This window comes from Rattus norvegicus, chromosome 20 (genome assembly GCF_036323735.1).
Source record: "Rattus norvegicus strain BN/NHsdMcwi chromosome 20, GRCr8, whole genome shotgun sequence".
In the NCBI taxonomy this organism is placed as follows: Eukaryota; Metazoa; Chordata; class Mammalia; order Rodentia; family Muridae; genus Rattus; species Rattus norvegicus.
The window spans coordinates 7,194,782-7,212,589 of record NC_086038.1 but is presented as its reverse complement, the minus strand read 5'-3'; the positions used below and the strand labels follow the sequence as shown (position 1 = coordinate 7,212,589).

Sequence of the window (17,808 nt, the reverse complement as noted above, 5' to 3'; positions counted from 1 at the left end):
GTCCTTTCCGTCTCTTGGGGTTCCTTGGAGTCCCCTAACCTTCCTTCTCCCTCCCCTTCCCCAGCCCTACTTTGTTTGACCCACCCTCTTGTCCCTGCCTGTCCCTCACATGGGTCTTTGCCCCTCCCCTGTCTTCTCCCAGGCCGCCAAACTCCCCATGTCCATCATCATCGTCGGCGTGGGTCAGGCCGAGTTCGATGGTGAGTCCAGCATCCCCTTCCCATGCCTTCTCTACAGAACCCCATGGCATCCAGTCCCCACCCGCTAGAGCTCATGTGCGGGCATGCACGCAGCCTGGGTGGACCTGTGTGCCCTGAGAGGGTGTGTTAGTACCCGTGCAGGTCTCCCAAGGCTGGGCTCCTCATCCCAGACAAGGAGCAGGGCCCTACCTGCATGTTGGTCTCGGTCTCCAACCCATTTCTAGTGTCAGGGGCGAGGGCCCCGGACTGGCCGGAGATTGGAGGGCAAGCCCTACCAGAAATACATGTACTCGATCCCACGTGCATACATCCCTTGTCCCTACAGCCATGGTGGAGCTGGACGGTGATGACGTGCGGATCTCCTCCAGGGGGAAGCTGGCCGAACGGGACATCGTTCAGGTGAAACAGGCCCTGCCCTTCAGTAGTGCCTCAAACAGGAAGGCCCCCTTGTCAGGCCAGTGTCAGAGCCTTTACAGTCTTCCCGAGGACAGACACTGGGATCTCTTCCTGGGCCAGTCTTCTCGGGAAGCCATACCCCTCCCTGCCCTGTATGATGCCCCTTCAGAGCTGAATGGTGCCCCACAGAATCCAGAGCCCCACAAACGGGAGTCTGTGTCACATGGCCTTCCAGTGACATGGAAACCCCTTGTAGATGGAGGTGGTACCCTTCATCGTAGGAGGAGGGAGACGGGAAGGAGCCAAAGGTTGGCAGCGTTGAGAGGAAGGTGGGTGTCTTAGTTAGGGTCTTACGGCTGTGAACAGACACCATGACCAATGTAAGTCTTATAAAAGACAACATTTAATTGGGGCTGGCTTACAGCTTCAGAGGTTCAGTCCATTATCATCAAGGCGGGAGCATGGCAGCATCCAGGCAGGCATGGTGCAGGAGGAGCTGAGAGTTCTACATCTTCACCCGAAGGAAGCCAGGAACAGACTGAGCATCCTCAGACAGCTAGGAGGAGGGTCTCCAAGCCCACCCCACAGTGAGACACTTCCTACAACAAGGCCACACCTTCTAATAGTGCCACTCCCTGGGCCAAGCATATGCAAACCATCACAGTGGGTTAGGTGTGGGTTTAGAGAAGGATCAGGATCCTAGGAGAAGGAGAGGGGTGGTAAAGGTAAAGGAAGCAAGGAGGTGGGATCCAGTTAGCTTTTCCCAGCATCCCTTGAGCCTCTGTTCTCCTTGCTGAGTCTCTGATGAAGGGCTTGGGTCAGTGTTAGGCCTCCCATAGAGTAGAGATGACAAGCACCATCCCTGGGGAAACTCACAGCGATGGGGTTGGGTAGAGTGGGCCCTCTGGGAGGAGACCCAAATGTCCCACCTTGACCCCATCTTCCTGCCTCTCAGTTTGTGCCCTTCAGGGACTACGTGGACCGCACCGGCAACCACGTACTGAGCATGGCCCGCCTGGCCCGGGATGTGCTGGCTGAGATCCCCGACCAACTGGTGTCCTACATGAAGGCACAGGGCATCCGCCCACGCCCACCACCGGCTGCGCCTGTTCAGTCACCCCCACAGTCCCCAGCCCACTCACCTCCTGGGTCCCCCGTTCACACGCATATCTGAAGCCGGCGGGACCAAGGGCCTGGAGGGTGGGCTGAGGCCCCACTCTCCTCATGCTCGACTACCCAGACTCTACTCGGAGGGCCAGCGGGAAATGGGGTATCCAAGGCCTCACCCCGCTTCCTGGACTCAACTTCACATCTAAATCCAGGGACCTGAGGGTGGTATAGAAGACAAGGGGTACACAAGATTCTGGGACTGAGTGGACTCCCCTAGTCCATGCTAGACAACCCCCAAGACTCCCCTATTTTTGCAGCCCAGCTGGACCTCCTCCAGCTCCTGTCCCCTCCTGCCCTAGTGTCTAGTGTCCCCAGTCCCATGAGACTCCCCCTGTCCTGTTTCCAGGGAACCCCAGGCTGGTGGGCTACCAGGGATGCATGTGACCCTCTTAGGGACACCATATATGAGCAGATAGAGTCCCCTTCCCGATCCTCAAAGGCTCAGCGGTATGCTAGAAGTGTTCTAGAAGGTTCACCCGAGCTATCCCAGGTAACCTGTAGCATTGAGATAGCTCCTGCTCGCTGCCCTTCGGTGGTTATGAGACAAGAGACGGGGGCGGCCCTGAGCGCCAACCCCTCCACACCCACGTCCAGCATAGCCTCTGCTCCCTGGGCCTCAGTGTTCACACCTCTGTGATGACAGGATCGGTCAGGTGGTCCAGCGTTTCCTGAGCCATCCCGAGGGTGCATCCATTTTCACACAGCCTCCCCACAACTTCCTCATGACCACCGTCCACACCCAGGCCATCTAGACTCCGGGGTCACCCTGTCACATCCTGTCACCCCATGCCCCAGCCCTTCAAAACTCCTGCCCCTGCAGTGAGAAAGTGGCAAAGGGCTTTTCAGCTAAGGTCACCCCAGTGACCACCATCCTTTGTCCACTGGGGCAGGTCTTGCATGTGTCCCTAATGCCGCATGGGGTCCCTGCCTGCCATCTCCCATCTGACCCACCTCTGTCATGCATGGTGATGGTGATGTGTTTACTGTCTGGTCCTGTGGCTGTCTGAGACCGTCTCTGTGGAACTTGCCTTAAACTGAAGTAAACCAGTTCTTTTAGTAAAACCCCTTCTCCTTGGAAAACAGCTCTGACCCTTGCCCAGCATCTCTCTCTCTGCTGCCTCGGTTCTTCCCTTCGGCCACGCCCCTGTCAGGCTGTGTGTGAGGCATGGGGGTGCATGACGGGAAATGAAACCCACCTCCCACAAACATCATATGTGAGCAGAGCCTGTGGGGCGGCCATCGGGGACTGTGACAGAGGCATGCTTGCCTAGTCCTCAAAGGCTCAGTGGTATGCTAGAATGTTCTAGATGCGGATCTCTAGCCTCACTAGTGCTGTCACAAGTAGCTTGTGACATTGAGATGTCTCCTCCTCAACCCAGAGGTCAACTCACCTGCCGGGCTGGGTATGTGGCCAGCACCTGGACTCCGCCATGAGAGACAGCAAGCATAGAGACACTAAGGTCTAGAGCCTTGGCTTCAGGCAGTGGTAAGAGTCAGGAGCAACAGGAGAGGACACCAAGAGAGAGGTGTTTTAGGCGAGCCCCAGAGAAATGAGTAGAGAGCCATGCAGATGCCAGGGTGAAGAGGACTCTGGGATGAGTAAGGGTAACGTGCCGGGTAGGAGCCTGGTATGTTTGACTTTGCTGTGATGGGAGCTAACCTAAGGAAGAGAATGCAGGCGATGGGGGTCAGGGCGGGGTGGGGGGTGGGGATGGGGGTGCAGAATGCACCGGGCCTTACGGCAAGGCCTCTGACATCTGCTCTGGAGAGAAGTAGCCATTGAGGAAGGGAGAGAGACAAGCACATGACCCGAACCTCCCCAACGTGTGGATCCGCTGTCACGGGTCGATCACTGTTTCTCCATCTCTCAACAAACGTCTCCTGAGAACCCGTTCCAGGCCTGCGCAGGGGTCAGAGGCCCTTGGCTCAGTCCCCGGTGTCTTCCTCTGGGCTAAATCAGCCATCACAAAGTAGCAGTGCCAGCCAGTTGGAAGGTCTGGGAGTGTGGTGCTAAAGGGTACTCTGGCCCATCCCGGATGAGCCCCCCCACCCCGGTGTGTGTGTGTGTGTGTGTGTGTGTGTGTGTGTGTGTGTGTGCGCGCTCGCGCACGTGTGGCCAGCATAGTGTCAGTTAGGGTACATGTGTTCATTGATGATGAAATTGTTAGCTTTGCGGGTGGATCACACAGGACCTATGTGACTTCAGGCCCATAGTAGGCATCTCCCTTGGTCCCTCTTCACAAGTTGGGGCCATCACCAACTCGGATCGTGGGGACAAGGACCACGAGCGAATACACGCACACACAAACGCTGTCCAATTGGCCCTCGAGGCAGCCCTTCTGAGGCTGTACCCAAGAGGAATCCTGTACTAATTATCCTCCAGCTCGGGGCTTGTTTACTTCTGATGACTTCACGGTAAATTAGAGCTGACTCACGGCCGTCTCTATAATCAGATGCCCTGCGACTCTCATGATGCCTCGAGTGGGAACGGGGTGGGGTCGTGGCTTGAGAGAAGGGAAGTTCCCATAACCAGCGCCCTAGTTTCCATCTCCTTGGGCACCACGGGAAAGTGTAGGGAGGAGATGGGTGCCCAGCAGGGGAATCCAGACATCGAGCGGCTGCCCCTGAGGTATGTAGGGGAACAGACACAGCATCAAAAGCATCTCCACTGTGACACTGGCTTCTCTGCTGGGTTCTTTCCCAAGGTGTGCTCTGCAGGACTATTGCCTGACATGGAGTCTCTCTGGGATAGCTTCCGTGGCCATTGGGGCTCACAAGGCTCTGGCAACTTCTACAGCAGAGAATGGCTTGACTTGATTCAACACAATAGCCCCTGAGGTTTTTGACCACATCGTCAGAGCCTCTCTTTTCTCTCCCTCTCTCCATCCCCACCCCTCTCTGTCTTACTCTGGCTGCATGTGCAGAACTGGTAATGCTAAGTTAAGCAAGCTGTCTAGAGAATGGCCGTGAATACAACCTTCCTGGTTCCAGGGCCAAAAATAGAATTTGAGGCCACATCCAAATAGTATAAGAGAAGGGGCCTCCCCGGGATGGGTGGGAGGGGGGATGGGCCCTAATGAGAAGGAGCGGGCCTTGAAAGAGAGGCCCTTCCCACCTACCTTAGAAAAAAGAAACCACACACAGAAGATAGGGTGGGGCTCAGTAATTCACAAGCCCAGACTCCTGGCTCCAAGGTGAACTTTATTTTTGTTCCTGTCTGGAAGACAGGGAAGGGCAAGACAGTTGAAGGTTTCTCCTGGACTCTAAGGACCCCAGGGTCCCTTATGTCAATTCGTTTCACACACCCAGATTAGTAAACATAAGATGGCGACTGCGTCATGGTAACACCTGTCACTCACATGCTCACTGAATCCTCGGCGCCCCCCTTGCTCATGTTCAATGGGAGACCACCCTGTGCAGAAGAGAACCTCATCCTAGTTTTCATATGAAGCACAGAGAGGTGAGGGGGCCCAAGACCACAAGGTTGGGAGCCCACGGTTGTCTGAGCTTCACAGTTCCACCGCGCCATTCCCAGCTGCTGCTCCCTGGTGCCAGAAAGCAATCTCTGTGACCCTCTGTGTCACCATGAGAAAGTGGAGAGGCAGGTTGCAGACGACCAAGGCTCCTCTTCTCAGCCTGAAGCCCACCTCCTGTCAGACCCCTGCCACTACCCAGGGCATAGGGTCCCTGTCATGGCCAGATACCCCCCACTACCTCAGGAAGTATGGCTGTTCTGGGCCTATGAAAAATGGCCCTGAGTCCTACCCGGTAAGGGCGGCAGAGGCAGAAGCAGAGGATAGGGCTGATAGCACAGTTGGAGTAGGCCAGCAGGGTGCACAGGCTGGAGGCCACAAAAGCCAGAGGCGTGGCTGGTAGGCGGCCCACAGCAGATACATAGCCCAGTGCAGAGCAGGGTCCCCACATCAGCACGAAGACCACCAGCATGACAAGAGCGAGCTGTGTGTTCGCCCTGTGCTCCGGCACACTCTCCCCCGGGGGACCCAAGGGCCGTGTGCACAGGCGCCAGATCACGTGACCAAAAGAACAGCCCAGCCCCAGCAGGCAGGGCAGAAAAGCCAGGGCTCCCAACAGTGTAAAATAGCAGGTTGTTTGAGGTGGGTTAAGCAATAGGAGGCAGGCCAGGGTCTCAGGGACACCCGCTGCCTGCTCTAATACTGTCACCCGCTGGAACAGCCAGTTGGGCATCGAAGTGACCAGGCCTAGTACCCACATAGCCCCACAGAGCAACAGGCGGGCTCCTGGGCCGGCTGGGAGATCCACACGCGGCCAGACCACGGCCACGTGACGCACAAGGGCGGAGGTGGCCATGCTGTAGAAAGTACAGAACATGGTAGTCGTGTTGGTGGCCTGGCTGGTGGTACAGACAGCAGGGCCCAGCCACCAGCTCTGCCGCAAGAAACTTAGCAACAGGGCGGGGACCACGAAGGATATAAAAAGCAGGTCGGAGAGTATCACGTTCACCATAAGGCTAGTGGTCAGGGCCAAGAGCGGGTGAGACGCTCGAGGCCCACCTGCCACCACCATCAGGAGGAGCCCATTGGCTAGCAGCCCCACGAGCAGGATGAGGCCACAGAACCCCGCGAAGGCCAGGCGGAGCCACCTCTCCTGGGTGGCTGCCAGCCCTGAGTAGAGGGTGGTGTTCAACTCCATATGGGTGAATCCTGAAAATAAAGATACTTCTGTTTAAGGAAAGAAAACTCAAAAGGGTTTGTTTGTTTGTTTGTTTTTTCTGTTTCTATTGTCTGTAAAACCCCTTACGGAAATCATGCAGGGGTTGACGGGAACTTCAGGGTAATGACTTAGGTGTGTTAGGGACTAATCGGGTCATACCCCACCTGTGGGGCTGATGGGGACCTGTCAGACATCCTGACTAGAGCCGGCCTGTGACCATGTAACAGGCTCCAGAACTGGAAATCTGAACTCTGGATCATACCCTCTCAAGTTATGCCTGCCTGCAAACTCTCTCCATAAAAAAAAATAATAATAATTTATTTATTCTGTCATACATTATATCAAAGCGACTGCAGTTTTACCTCCCCCTGCTCCTCCCAGCCCCTCCCCTCTCTACCTCCTCCCGTCTCCCATCCACTCCTCTGTTTCTCTTCAGAAAAGGGCAGGCCTCCCAGGGATATCAACCAAACATGGTGTATCGAGTTGGAATAAGACTAGGCACCTCGGGGTTGGGGATTTAGCTCAGTGGTAGAGCGCTTGCCTAGCAAACGCAAGGCCCTGGGTTCAGTCCCCAGCTCCGAAAAAAAGAAAAAGAAAAAAAAAAAAAAAGACTAGGCACCTCCCCTTCAGATGAAGGCTGGATGACGCAACCCTATAAGAGGACAAGGGTCCCCAAGGCAGGCAAAAGCATCAGAGACAACCCCTGCTGCCTCTGGTAGGGGTTCACAAAAACACCAAGCTACTACTCTAACACTATATGCAGAGTTTATTGCAGGCTTCTTGATTGTTGGTTCAGTCTCATTGAGCCTCTAGGAACCCAGGTTTGTGATTAACTGGGTTTTCTTGTACCTTTTGTATCCTTTTTGTATCCTTTCTCTGGCTCCTATAATTCCTCCTCCCCCTCTTCAGCAGGGTTCCCTGAGTTCTGCCTACTGTTAGACTGTGGGTCTCTCTCTCTCTCTCTCTCTCTCTCTCTCTCTCTCTCTCTCTCTCTCTTTCTCTCTCTCTCTTCCTCCTTCCCTCTCCCTCCCCCTCCTCTCTCTCTGTCTCTCTATCTCTCTGTCTTTGTCTCTTGCCCCCTCCCTCTACCCTCTCTGTCTCTCTGTTTCTCTCTCTCTCTCTCTCTCTCTCTCTCTCTCTCTCTCTCTCTCTCTCTCTCAATACAAGGTTTCTCTGTGTAGCCCTGGCTGTCCTGGAACTCACTCTGTAGACCAAGCTGTCCTCAAACTCAGAGATCCTCCAGCCTCTGCCTTCTGAGTGCTGAGAGGGCGGGCACCTCCAGGCTTCCTTTCCTTCTATCCACACAAGTTGGTTCCCAGATTCCCGCTGCTACAGGGAGAGACAAACCCAACTGAAGAGCCTAGGGGTTTGTCTTCACTTCTCACATCCTTCCCAATCCTACCCCAGAATTCCTACCCTTTTTGCCACCCAGGAACCAGAGACAGCCTGACTATATGGACTGCCCGGCCCCGCCCCGCCCTGCCCTGCCCCGGCTTTTGTCGGAGACCTATCAGAAGGGACCCCCACTCTGCCTGGTGCGCCTACTGAACTGTCTCAGAACACCTGCCATGCTGTCGGTTTCCCTACAACAGGTCCCCCACCATGCTGTCTGCTGTCTGTGTCAGTTCATGGCAGTCAGACAGGATGGTCTGACTGCATGAAGAGTCTGGGTTCCAATCCTGCTTCTGCCACTCAGAAACTGGGGGACTTGAAAAGGTTCCACACTATTCCTGAGCCTTGGAATCCTCAACTGTAAGGACAGAGGAAATAGACTTGGACCAACGGCAACTGTCTCTGTGCTGGGCCAGGGCAGATCACACAAAGCTACAATGTGTCCCTTCCTCAGGCCCTCTGAGTGCACAGGCCAAGGACGTGGCTGGGCCCTGATGCTAGAAGCAGCCTGGGGCTGACACCTGTCTGCCACACACAACACCAGGCACATTAGGGGAAGAAAACCCCTGCCCTTGTTCCCTCTGCTCCAGGTACTGGGGTTGAGCAGAAGCAAGCCAAGTCAGGCTGTTCCACTCTTGTCTCCTGCCAGTTCTAGCCAGAGTCCCTCCTCCTACACAGGGGCCTGAGGAGTCAGCTTGTTGCCAGGCCTTCAGGGTCCCCAAGCCTCTCCCTCAGAGATCCTGACCTGGGAAATTTATTTGGTGTCTGTCCTGGCTTGTTTTATGTCAACTTGACCCAAGCTAGAGTCATTTTGCAAGAGGAAATCTCAATTGAGAAAATGCCTCACCGGATTGGCTTTCGGTAAGGCTGTGGGGTATTTTCTTGATTGATGATTGCTGTGGGAAGGCCCAGCTCACCGTGGGTGGCACCACCCCTGGGCTGATGGTCCTGGATGCTATAAGACGGCAGGCCACCGGGAACAAGCCAGTAAGCGGCACCCTTCCATGACCTCCGTTTCCGTCCCTGCCTCCAGGTTCCTGCCTTGCTTGGGCGTCTGCACCAGTTTCTTCTGTGATGGGAACATAGGATAAAATAAACCCTTTCCTTTCCAAGTTGCTTTTGGTCACAGTAGGTAAGAACAGTGTCTGAGGCCTCAGCCACACATGGTGTGAGAGGGCTAAGGGGCAGCTATAGAGTGGTCTCCCACTCCCACACGGCTTCCAGGGGGTGGGGAATAGTCACTCCCCTGACCAGGTGTCTGCTCTGAGAATCCACATCTTCCCCTTAAGGAATTCTAAATCACCAGCCTTCAGCCTGTGGATGCTGGAGTCGGAGGTTGGAGCCCCTGCTTCAGGGCCGTGGGTGTGGCTCTGTTGGTAGTGCTTGCTGAGTGTGTGCAAACAAAGCCCTTGGCTGTGTAAACCAGGTGTGGGATGGGGATGTCCTTCTTGCCTGTCCCACGGGAAGTAGGAGGATCTGAAACTCAAGGTCATCCTTGGCTACACAGTACACAGCCAGTTGAAGGTTTTAGCCCAGGACGTGTGAGAGGAGAGGAAAGAGAAGAGGAGGGGAGGGGAGAGAAGTGGGGAAGGGGAGCTAAAGAAAGGGTGCCCTGGGGTAAGAGTCCTTGCTGGGTAAGCACCAGAACCTGAACTAGAATCCCCAGCACCCAGGTAAAAAGCGGATGACGGCTGTCTGCACCCACAGTTCCAGTACTGGAGGGTAGACATGGGCAGATCCCAAGAGCCAATGGCCAGCCGGCATAGCTGAAGTGGCAAGCTTCCAGATCGGTGGCTGGCTCTGTGTCAGGGCAGAAAACCAGAGAATGTCAGAGGCAGACACCCAATGTCTGGCCCTGGCCATCCCATACCTGGACAGGGTCACAGGCATGCTCGAATGCACCACACACATACACAAAAGACAGGGGAAGAAAAGGAGACTCCATCTGAGGCACAGGTACCCGGGAGGCTGAGGCAGGGGCATCCCAAGACTAAGGCAGTATGGGCAACTTGGGGAGACCCCGTCCTAAAATACAAAGCAAGAAGAACTGGTGAGCAGTGTGTAAAGGTGTTTGCCCTCAAGTCTGAAGACCTGAGTTTGAACCCGTGAGACTCACAAGGTGGAAGGAGGGACGACCCCCCCAAACACGGTCCTCTGACTTCCCACACTCCACCAAAGCACACATGCGCGTACACGCGAACGATAAACCTAAGTTGTTTTTTTTTTGTTTTTTTTTGTTTTTTTTTTTTTTTGGTTCTTTTTTTTCAGAGCTGGGGACCGAACCCAGGGCCTTGTGCTTCCTAGGTAAGCGCTCTACCACTGAGCTAAATCCCCAGCCCGATAAACCTAAGTTTTAAACGTTTCTTCAGGCCCTGAGTTCAGTTCCCAGCAACCACGTGGTGGCTCACAACCATCCGTACTGAGATCCGATGCCCTGCGGCCTGCAGGCGTACACGCAGACAGAGAGCTGTATGATGTATACGTAATAAATAAATATTAAAAAAAATAAATAAAAGTTTCTTCAGTACAAAGAGGGTGGCTAAGGGTGTAGCCCCGTGTTAGAGCACCTGCCTAGCACGCCTGGGGCCCCTTGCTTTAATCCCTGGAACCACAGAGGAAATCAAATAGCTCTGGCCTTTCCTGGCAGCGTTTGGGAAGCAGAGTCAGGAGGACCGTGGGGTTTGTGCCAGCCTGGGCTAACATAACAGGACCTCTGTCATCAATGACAAAAACCAAGAGCTGAAAACATGACGCAGCGGCTGGGGTGCTCGCCCAAGGCTCCACCAAGTCTTGGTTACCAGAGACCTATAAACCAGGTGTGATACCAAGCTCTCATGAAGTGGAGGGGGGGGGTCGGAAATTGAGGGTTTTCCTCGGTTCCATAGAGAAAGCTCACGGCTACCCTGGACTACTCGAGACCCCAGTCAACAAAGGAAACAACAATAAAATCCACTCAGCCCATCTCAGGGCCACTGTGACCTAAGGTCTGTGTGGTGACATAAGGTCACTTCTCAGCATGTCACCTGTCACACAGACTTCGGTTTGTCCCTGCCCACCTTCAGTTCGAAAGGCCCTTTTCTCTAATGCCCCAGCCAAGCCTCCATTCTATCCCATCTCTCTCCTTCCCAATTCACACTCCAAGCCCCAGCGGCCTGGTCTCCCCAGCCTTTTTCTTTTTTTATTAATCAGCCTCAAATCAAGCTGTCGCCAGATTCCCCTTGGCTGGCGTACTCTGGGATATGAACACTTGCCTGTCAGTCCCCTCTGTTGTCTACCTTGAGGAATCCTGCTGCTGTCCTTTGCCCTCCCAGGGCTTCGGGTCTCTGCTTGCTGGCTCGTGAGCCCTTAGCTATCCGGAAGGGCTTACTCCCCAACACAGCCGGGCCTTGTGTAGATCATGGTGGACCTAGTCACAGCGATCCAAGGTAAAGGTGCCTTTTCTCCACACCACGCCTCAAGAAAAGCTGAGCTGGCTGCTTGGAGGCCGCTGTCCTTCACCCCCTAGATGAAAGTGCCTGACTGCTTGGCTGGTTACCAGGAGCCTCATTAGCCTCCTGGACCACAGAGTGGAGGTGTCCGGGCCTGCCAGGCTGGACCCCAGAGATAGCATTAGGATGTGGCAGGACCGGCCTTTCCCCTGTGAGTACCATTGCCTGGAACTGCCTGGGGAGAGGGGAGGGTCTGGAAGGAGGTGAGGTAGAGCCACTAGAGGACCTGGGGAGACAACAAGCCTGGTGACTGGGGTCATTGCATCGAGGCTGGAGTAGGATGGGTGTGTAAGGGCATCTGACCCCATCTTTGGTGGCATTGGATGCTGGAACCTTCTGAACCTGACTGGGTAGCACCGTCTGTCCTGTGTGCCAGCTCCCTGCTTCTGAGTCCTCCCCAAACAGTCAAAAGAAGGTGCTGGCTTACAGCACGGAGACCATGGCTAACAGGAATGAAACAACGCCCCGCCTCTTCTAGGACCCCCTCCCTCCCACACATACCCTCCTCGTGCCTTTCTGCACAGAACACTGAGGACAACCCCCTCCCCCACATTCAGCCTCATCAGCTTCCTGAACCACAAAATGGAGGATCCAGGCCTGGCAGGCTGGACCCCAGAGATAGCATTAGCTATCTGTCTCCAAAAAACTGCAAGGTTTCGATCCCAACCCCGGTTCCTGGGGGTCCTGTATTCAGTGCTGAGATAACTGATAGGCTGGGTGGAGGCACCCTGACTCAGAAGCCATCCCAACCTCCTAGACCCCAGAGCCAGTCAGGCCCCATGAATCATAGGCATCCAGAGGGTATTGAGGATCTGGGGCATCAGGGCAAGGGACAGGATCCTGGTGCAGCCCTCTATAGGAGGGCCAGAAGGGCACATCAAGGATCAGTCAGAGCGACACTACTCTCAGGATTAAATTCAGCAAAAAAGGAAATCCAAATCTGAGAGGGGAAACCAAGGCGGGCACAGGAGTGGTGGGACCTGACCCGGATGTGCAAATTCAGAGTTGACACCAAACAGACTCCCTGCAAGGTTTATTCCCTTCTCCGCATCTAATCCCCTGGTTGTAAAAGGTACCCCTAGGCAGTGACGAAAATCCAAAAATAGCCAAAAGGAGAAGAGCACACTCCTCTACATGTGTCCTGCATCCTCGTTAGCTTTTATTATCAACGTAACACAATCTAGAGGCACTGGGAAATTCCTAAATAGGGAATTAACCTTGCCAGATTGGCCTGGGATGGGGCACTGCCTTGCTTGATGATCGATTCAGGAGGGCTCAATCCACTGTGGGTGGTGCCATCCCTAGGCAGGTGGACCCGGGCTACCTATAAAAGCTAGCTAAGCATTAGGCACTGTGTGTGAGCCACTGAGCAGCGGTCCCCCATGGTTCCTGAGTCAGTTCCTGCTCTGACAGTGATGGACAGAGACCTGGAAGTATAATCCTTTCCCTCCTCTGAGCTGTTTTTGGCCAGTCTTTACCATAGCAGAAATTAAACGAGAATGCCCTACCATCTTGAACAAAAGATCTGAGGACACTTTGCTTGTGTGGAGTTTCTAGATGGGTCCTGCCACCCACCCCTGGTGTGTTTGTTCAGTGGAGGAGAGGTTGCATTGTCCCCTGAAGGTCTTCTCCATCACAGCTGTGTCTAGGAAGCAGAATGGGAGCCATGGGAAGAGTCAATCCGGGATGGGACCAGGCCAGTGATCAGCGGCAGCAGCCAGCTCTCTTAGGTGGCTCCTGGCGGGTCACTTCCACCAGTGAGGCCTTCTGGCGGTCTTCCTGCATCTTAAGTGACCTGTGTGACAATGTCCTCGAGTTATTCCTCCCTCTGCAGCATGGAGGCCTGGGGGTGGCTGGTGGGGGATGGGAGGCTCTCCCCCACCCCTCCATCCTCAATGCTCCTGGCCATGGAAAACTGGGCTAATGTGTACCACAGAAGGATACTGTGTCCTTCCTTCTGTCTCTTTTTCCGGTCCCGTGGGCACCAAGCAAAACACACACACACACACACATAATCACATTATTCCAGGTCTTGAGTATGAACCTAGGTCACGGGCAGACATTCTGTTCCCTTGGAAGCCCAAACTCAAGGTCAAGAGCAAACCAAGAGCTAGGAAAAGTACAACAGATTATCTCCCTTGTTGGTACCACATGTCTAACCCCACGCCAGGGATTCTGGTGAACTCTGATACCCTTCCTGGTACCCATCTCAGCCAGCCACAGTCACTGAGTGCCCAGTGAGTGCAAGGCCCCGTAGAGAGAAACAGTTGTCTAGAAAGACACGGGCCTGAGATATGTGTGTGTGTGTGTGTGTGTGTGTGTGTGTGTGTGTGTGTGTGTGTGTGCAGAGAACAGAGTATAAAGAGATGAGAGGCAGAGACACACAGAGACAGGGAGGTAGGAGACAGAGATGCAGAGAGTCAGAAGAAAAGGCTCCACAGGGCGGGATGGCATTGTAGTTAGTGCCAGCCAGCCATCGGGGCATTTGGCGTTCACTCAAAGTCATGAAAGTCACTTGAAGGCTGGGGCAGAAACCTATAGTCAAGAGAGGGTGTGTTACAGCGGGGAGGACGGAGCACAGGGTCAGAACCAGGGTTTTCCTTCACCACTTCCTGGAAAGGGGCAGGGTAGGGCCACCCCTGAGGACTTTGGGTTTAGGGAAGCACTCACCGAGCCAGGTTCATCATGGGCTCCAGGATGTTGTGACCCAGGGCCGCGCTACACTCACCGAAGGAAATCCCCAGCTCCTGCAGGCATACAGAATGCCTGAGAGGCCAGGTCCAGCCCTGCCAGACCTCACCAGCCGCCCTTATTCCCTAGCTGACCTCTGCCCACCACCCACCCCTCACATGCGGGACACAGCTAGAGACGCCCCCAGACTTGGAGTAGAAGACAAACATACTGCTCGATTTGGAGAGACATACAAGAATTCTCTTTAATGTGCAGGGTCTGCTTGTATGTTTTTCTGTTTGTGTACTTCTGGGCCTCATTTCCCTGTCTACTGTCACAGGATTTTGCTGACTTGAAGCTGGGGCGCAGATTAAGGGGCCGCTAAAGGAGCATCTAGGTTCCCGGTTCTGACCGGCAACTCAACCACGACCATTTCCAGTGAAAACCGCTCACCCATCTGCTCCTGTAGGAGCCACATAGAGACGCTCAGAGATCTCTCTCTGACCCCACAAGGCACCTGCCCCCTAGCACAGGGCCCTTTGTGGCAAACGCTGGCCTCTTACACAAACCTCCGATGTGTAACTGCGGAGCTCCCAATATCCCTTATAAATAATACCGTGAGTTAAAAATAGCCTCCTAGGGTTGGGGATTTAGCTCAGAGGTAGAGCGCTTGCCTAGCAAGCGCAAGGCCCTGGGTTCTGTCCCCAGCTCTGGAAAAAAAAAAAAAAAAAGCCTCCTGCCAGCGCCCAAGTGGATGTCCGAGGAGGAAGTGAACTGTGCATTTTCTAGAAGCCCTTAATTCTCAGTCTTCTAGCATGATGAATTCTCACAGAAGGAACTCTCAAAGGGACAGACTACTTGTTCCAGAGGGGATAATCTACCATCCTGGGGCCACAATCGGGAGTCACAATCATGAGAAATGGATCAACGAGAACAAGGAAGCTTAGCTAGAATTCTAAGGAGTGTGTCAGGGGCGAGACCAGGAGTGACAAAAAAAATTTAAAAAAGAATATATATATATATATATATATATATATATATATATAATCTCCCTGGCTTTTCTAGAATGTGGTTAAATCTCACTTATAAATAATAGTATCCCTGTCTGGCAGCAAAGCTTTTGATGTTGTCTCCCCAAGGAAAACACTGGAGTCTTAAAATAGAATAAACAAGAAGGGAGTATGTTAATTAGAGACCAGAGATAAAATTAAGACTTGATTGGGGATTTCAGTGACGCTTTTAAAACTGTTTTCACTCGGAGAGGTTTTTCACGTGGGTTGGGGATGCGTGGGAATCTGCTAATTCCACACAGCGTTCAAGGTGGTGCCCGCTGGGCACAGCCTGGGTTTGAGCCCAGGGCCCAGCTGCAGTGGCTGAGTGATCAGGCACAACCATATCTGTGCCAGCCAGACCTCTGCTACGGGTAGGCACGGAGGGGTGGGAAGCCATGTTTTCCACCTGCCAAGCGGCAGCGATGTCCAAGTACTCACCTGGGCGAGCCTTCTGCCAGCTTCAGTGGGCACCTGCCTCTCCTCCTCACAATCCGTCTTGTTTCCCAGCAGTACCATGGCCACCCCCTCTACACCTGCGTCCTGCACACAGGATATGTGACGTCAGAGGATGCCAGCCACAAGGTAGAAGCTTCTAGAAGTTTCTACACACCATCCTCTCACCTGGACCCTCTCTTTTTCCTTCCTGCTTACAAAATACTTCTCCCACTTTTCATGACTAACCTCGTGGGCACCTCCCACTGGAAGCCTTTCTGGATTGTTCCGCCCACCCTCTGGAAGAGCAAGCAGCAAGGGCTCTCATTGGCTGAGCTGTCTCTCTAGTTCCTAAATTCCTGGATCCAGAATTCAGCACAAACCCCTGCAGAATCCAGGCACAAAGATGAGGTACGTGGGGGTTGAGGCTAAACATCGATGATGGGTATCCCACCTAGGAGACAACCCAAGCTGCTAGCGGGATAGGTGAGCAGTCTGTTTTGGGAGCTGTAGTGCGCGTTTGCGGTTTCTCTGTGCAACAGGGCTCCTAGTCCATCCACCCACCGGTTCTTCAGCCGGTGGTGTCATCCCTATGACTATTGTGGGTGGCGTTTGTAACCCTGGAGGAAGGAGGAATGTGTGTGGGTGGATTCTAAGCTTCCTCTTACTTCGAAAACTCAGGGCCAGCCAGCAGACCCACCTGCAGACAGTCGAGCCAGTAACGCACGTGGGTGAAGCTCTCTTGGGAGGTGACGTCATACATGAGCACTACCCCCTCCGCCTTGCGAAGCAGTTGTCGCGTGAGGCTGTGGTACCTGCCCGAAGGGTCTGCATGAGGCCACGGAATCCAGAGCCTGAGTGCCCCGCCCCCTCGCCGCCCCCCCCCCCCGACCGCTGTCCTAGAGGTGGACTTTGATGAATTTTGGGTCATTTAGGGCATCTCCCATGTTTCGCGACATCTGTAATGAAGCCTGGAGCAGTTGAGGCTGCTTCACGGGTGAGTTTATTTCTAGAACAAGTTTCCAGAAATGGAATTGCAGAGTCAAACCTCTGTGCCCCTTAAGTTTCTATTACTGTGGTCCATGTGTTATATGGAAGACCTGGGGTCTAGAAGGCTGGTCAGGGGAAAATCACCCAGCGCCCCCCACCCGGGGCTGTGCAGAGGGGGGGCACTTGAGCTCACAGCCCCTCCTTCCTGACCCCTTGACTCGGGTCTCAGAGTCTTATTGCTTCAATGGGGACAATTCTTGTCCCCATCCCCCAGCTTGTGCCCCACCCTTTCCTCCCACAGCCTGAGCCCAGCCCGGGTCCCTGACACTGGCTGGGACAGTCTGAATACCTCTCTTGTCCGGCCGTGTCCCACAGCTGCAGGGCGAAGGTTTTGTTGTCTACCAGCAGGTTCTTGACTCGAAAATCCACTCCTAGGGCACACAGAAGAGACCACCCAGGACAACCAGCTCCAGATGCCCCAGGTGGGTACCCGCTGCCCTCTCCCAACTCCTCATCAGTGAATTAACCTGTACCTAAAGGTTCTGCAGGGTTTCTACTGGGCACAACCGAGGGGACTACGTTTATCATCCCCACCATAGCCTCTGGGGTCCCAAGCCCCACCCTTCCCTGTGGTCAGAGCTGCAGACACATTTAGATCCTGGAATAAAGAGGTGAGAGGGGTTCCACACCCTTTCCAGACATCTTCCCGCCTGTCAAACAAAAGCCTTCTAGATGTGGGCAAGAATGGGGGAGGGGCGCAGAGAGGCGCAGAGAGATGGCTCAGCGGTTAAAGGTCCTTCACTGCTATTGCTGAGAACCTGAGTTCAGGCCCTAGCACCCCCATTACATGGCTCCCCAGCCCCCATAGCTCCAGTTCTAGGCTATGAACACCTTCTCTAGTCTCCACAGACACCTGCACGAACAGACACACTCAAAAACTGATAAATCTTTTAAAAAAGAATGGGAGGGGGCACTCCGTCCTTGTCTCCACCCCCCTTTCCTGCAGGGCCCACTGCAGTCTGACAGCTCCTGACATCCACAAGGTGGCTGGCAGATTTCTGGGATGACCCCTCGTAAGTACATGGTTCATACAGACTCCTAGTCTCCTCCAAGGAGGCTGGCCTGCCCAGCAGCAAGGGCCCTCCTGAGTAGAGAGTACTTTTTCTTTACAGCCCCTTTCTGAGGTCTCAGGAGCCCAAGATTACAGGATCTTGAAAGTGTCACATTCAGCTGCACAACCGCTGGGCCACCCGCTGTCTCTCTACGGCTATTCCTGCAACTGCTAGTCCCTCCCCACTTAATTTCTGCCCCCTCATCTACCCTCAG

At 54.2% G+C, this 17,808-nt stretch overlaps 3 protein-coding genes across 10 annotated transcripts in view; 1 reads left to right on the top strand and 2 right to left on the bottom strand.

The window, feature by feature from the left end:
• The window catches only part of Cpne5 (copine 5), an 82,571-nt gene extending 78,370 nt beyond the window's left edge, over positions 1-4,201 (top strand). For 4 of the 6 annotated variants that reach the window (XM_017601646.3, XM_017601647.3, XM_017601649.3 and 1 more), the window contains 3 exons: positions 143-200; positions 526-599; positions 1,552-2,848. In XM_017601646.3, coding sequence (XP_017457135.1) covers positions 143-200; positions 526-599; positions 1,552-1,770 — 351 coding nt within the window. In that variant the 3' untranslated portion in view covers positions 1,771-2,848. Of the gene's footprint in view, positions 1-142; positions 201-525; positions 600-1,020; positions 1,184-1,551 lie in introns of all 6 variants that reach the window. The other 2 variants (XM_063279146.1, NM_001107616.2) reach the window with 2 other exon arrangements.
• Positions 4,202-4,954: 753 nt separating this feature from the next.
• Positions 4,955-12,339, bottom strand: Npbwr1l1 (neuropeptides B and W receptor 1 like 1). The gene has a single exon (XM_063279659.1). The coding sequence runs from the start codon at positions 6,435-6,437 to the stop codon at positions 5,457-5,459; it is 981 nt and encodes a 326-aa protein (XP_063135729.1). The 5' UTR covers positions 6,438-12,339; the 3' UTR covers positions 4,955-5,456.
• A 136-nt stretch (positions 12,340-12,475) lies between these two features.
• Rab44 (RAB44, member RAS oncogene family) overlaps positions 12,476-17,808 on the bottom strand; it is a 33,896-nt gene continuing 28,563 nt past the window's right edge. For all 3 annotated transcript variants that reach the window (XM_006256153.4, XM_039099146.2, XM_017601867.3), the window contains exons 10-14: positions 16,832-16,913; positions 16,193-16,307; positions 15,499-15,600; positions 14,009-14,085; positions 12,476-13,133 (exon numbers count right to left, since the gene is read on the bottom strand). In XM_006256153.4, coding sequence (XP_006256215.1) covers positions 13,043-13,133; positions 14,009-14,085; positions 15,499-15,600; positions 16,193-16,307; positions 16,832-16,913 — 467 coding nt within the window. In that variant the 3' untranslated portion in view covers positions 12,476-13,042. The remainder of the gene's footprint in view (positions 13,134-14,008; positions 14,086-15,498; positions 15,601-16,192; positions 16,308-16,831; positions 16,914-17,808) is intronic.

What these genes read in the sequence shown, in the direction of transcription:
- Npbwr1l1 (XM_063279659.1), bottom strand. Translation starts at nt 6,437, where the DNA reads ATGGAGTTGAACACCACCCTCTACTCAGGGCTGGCAGCCACCCAGGAG.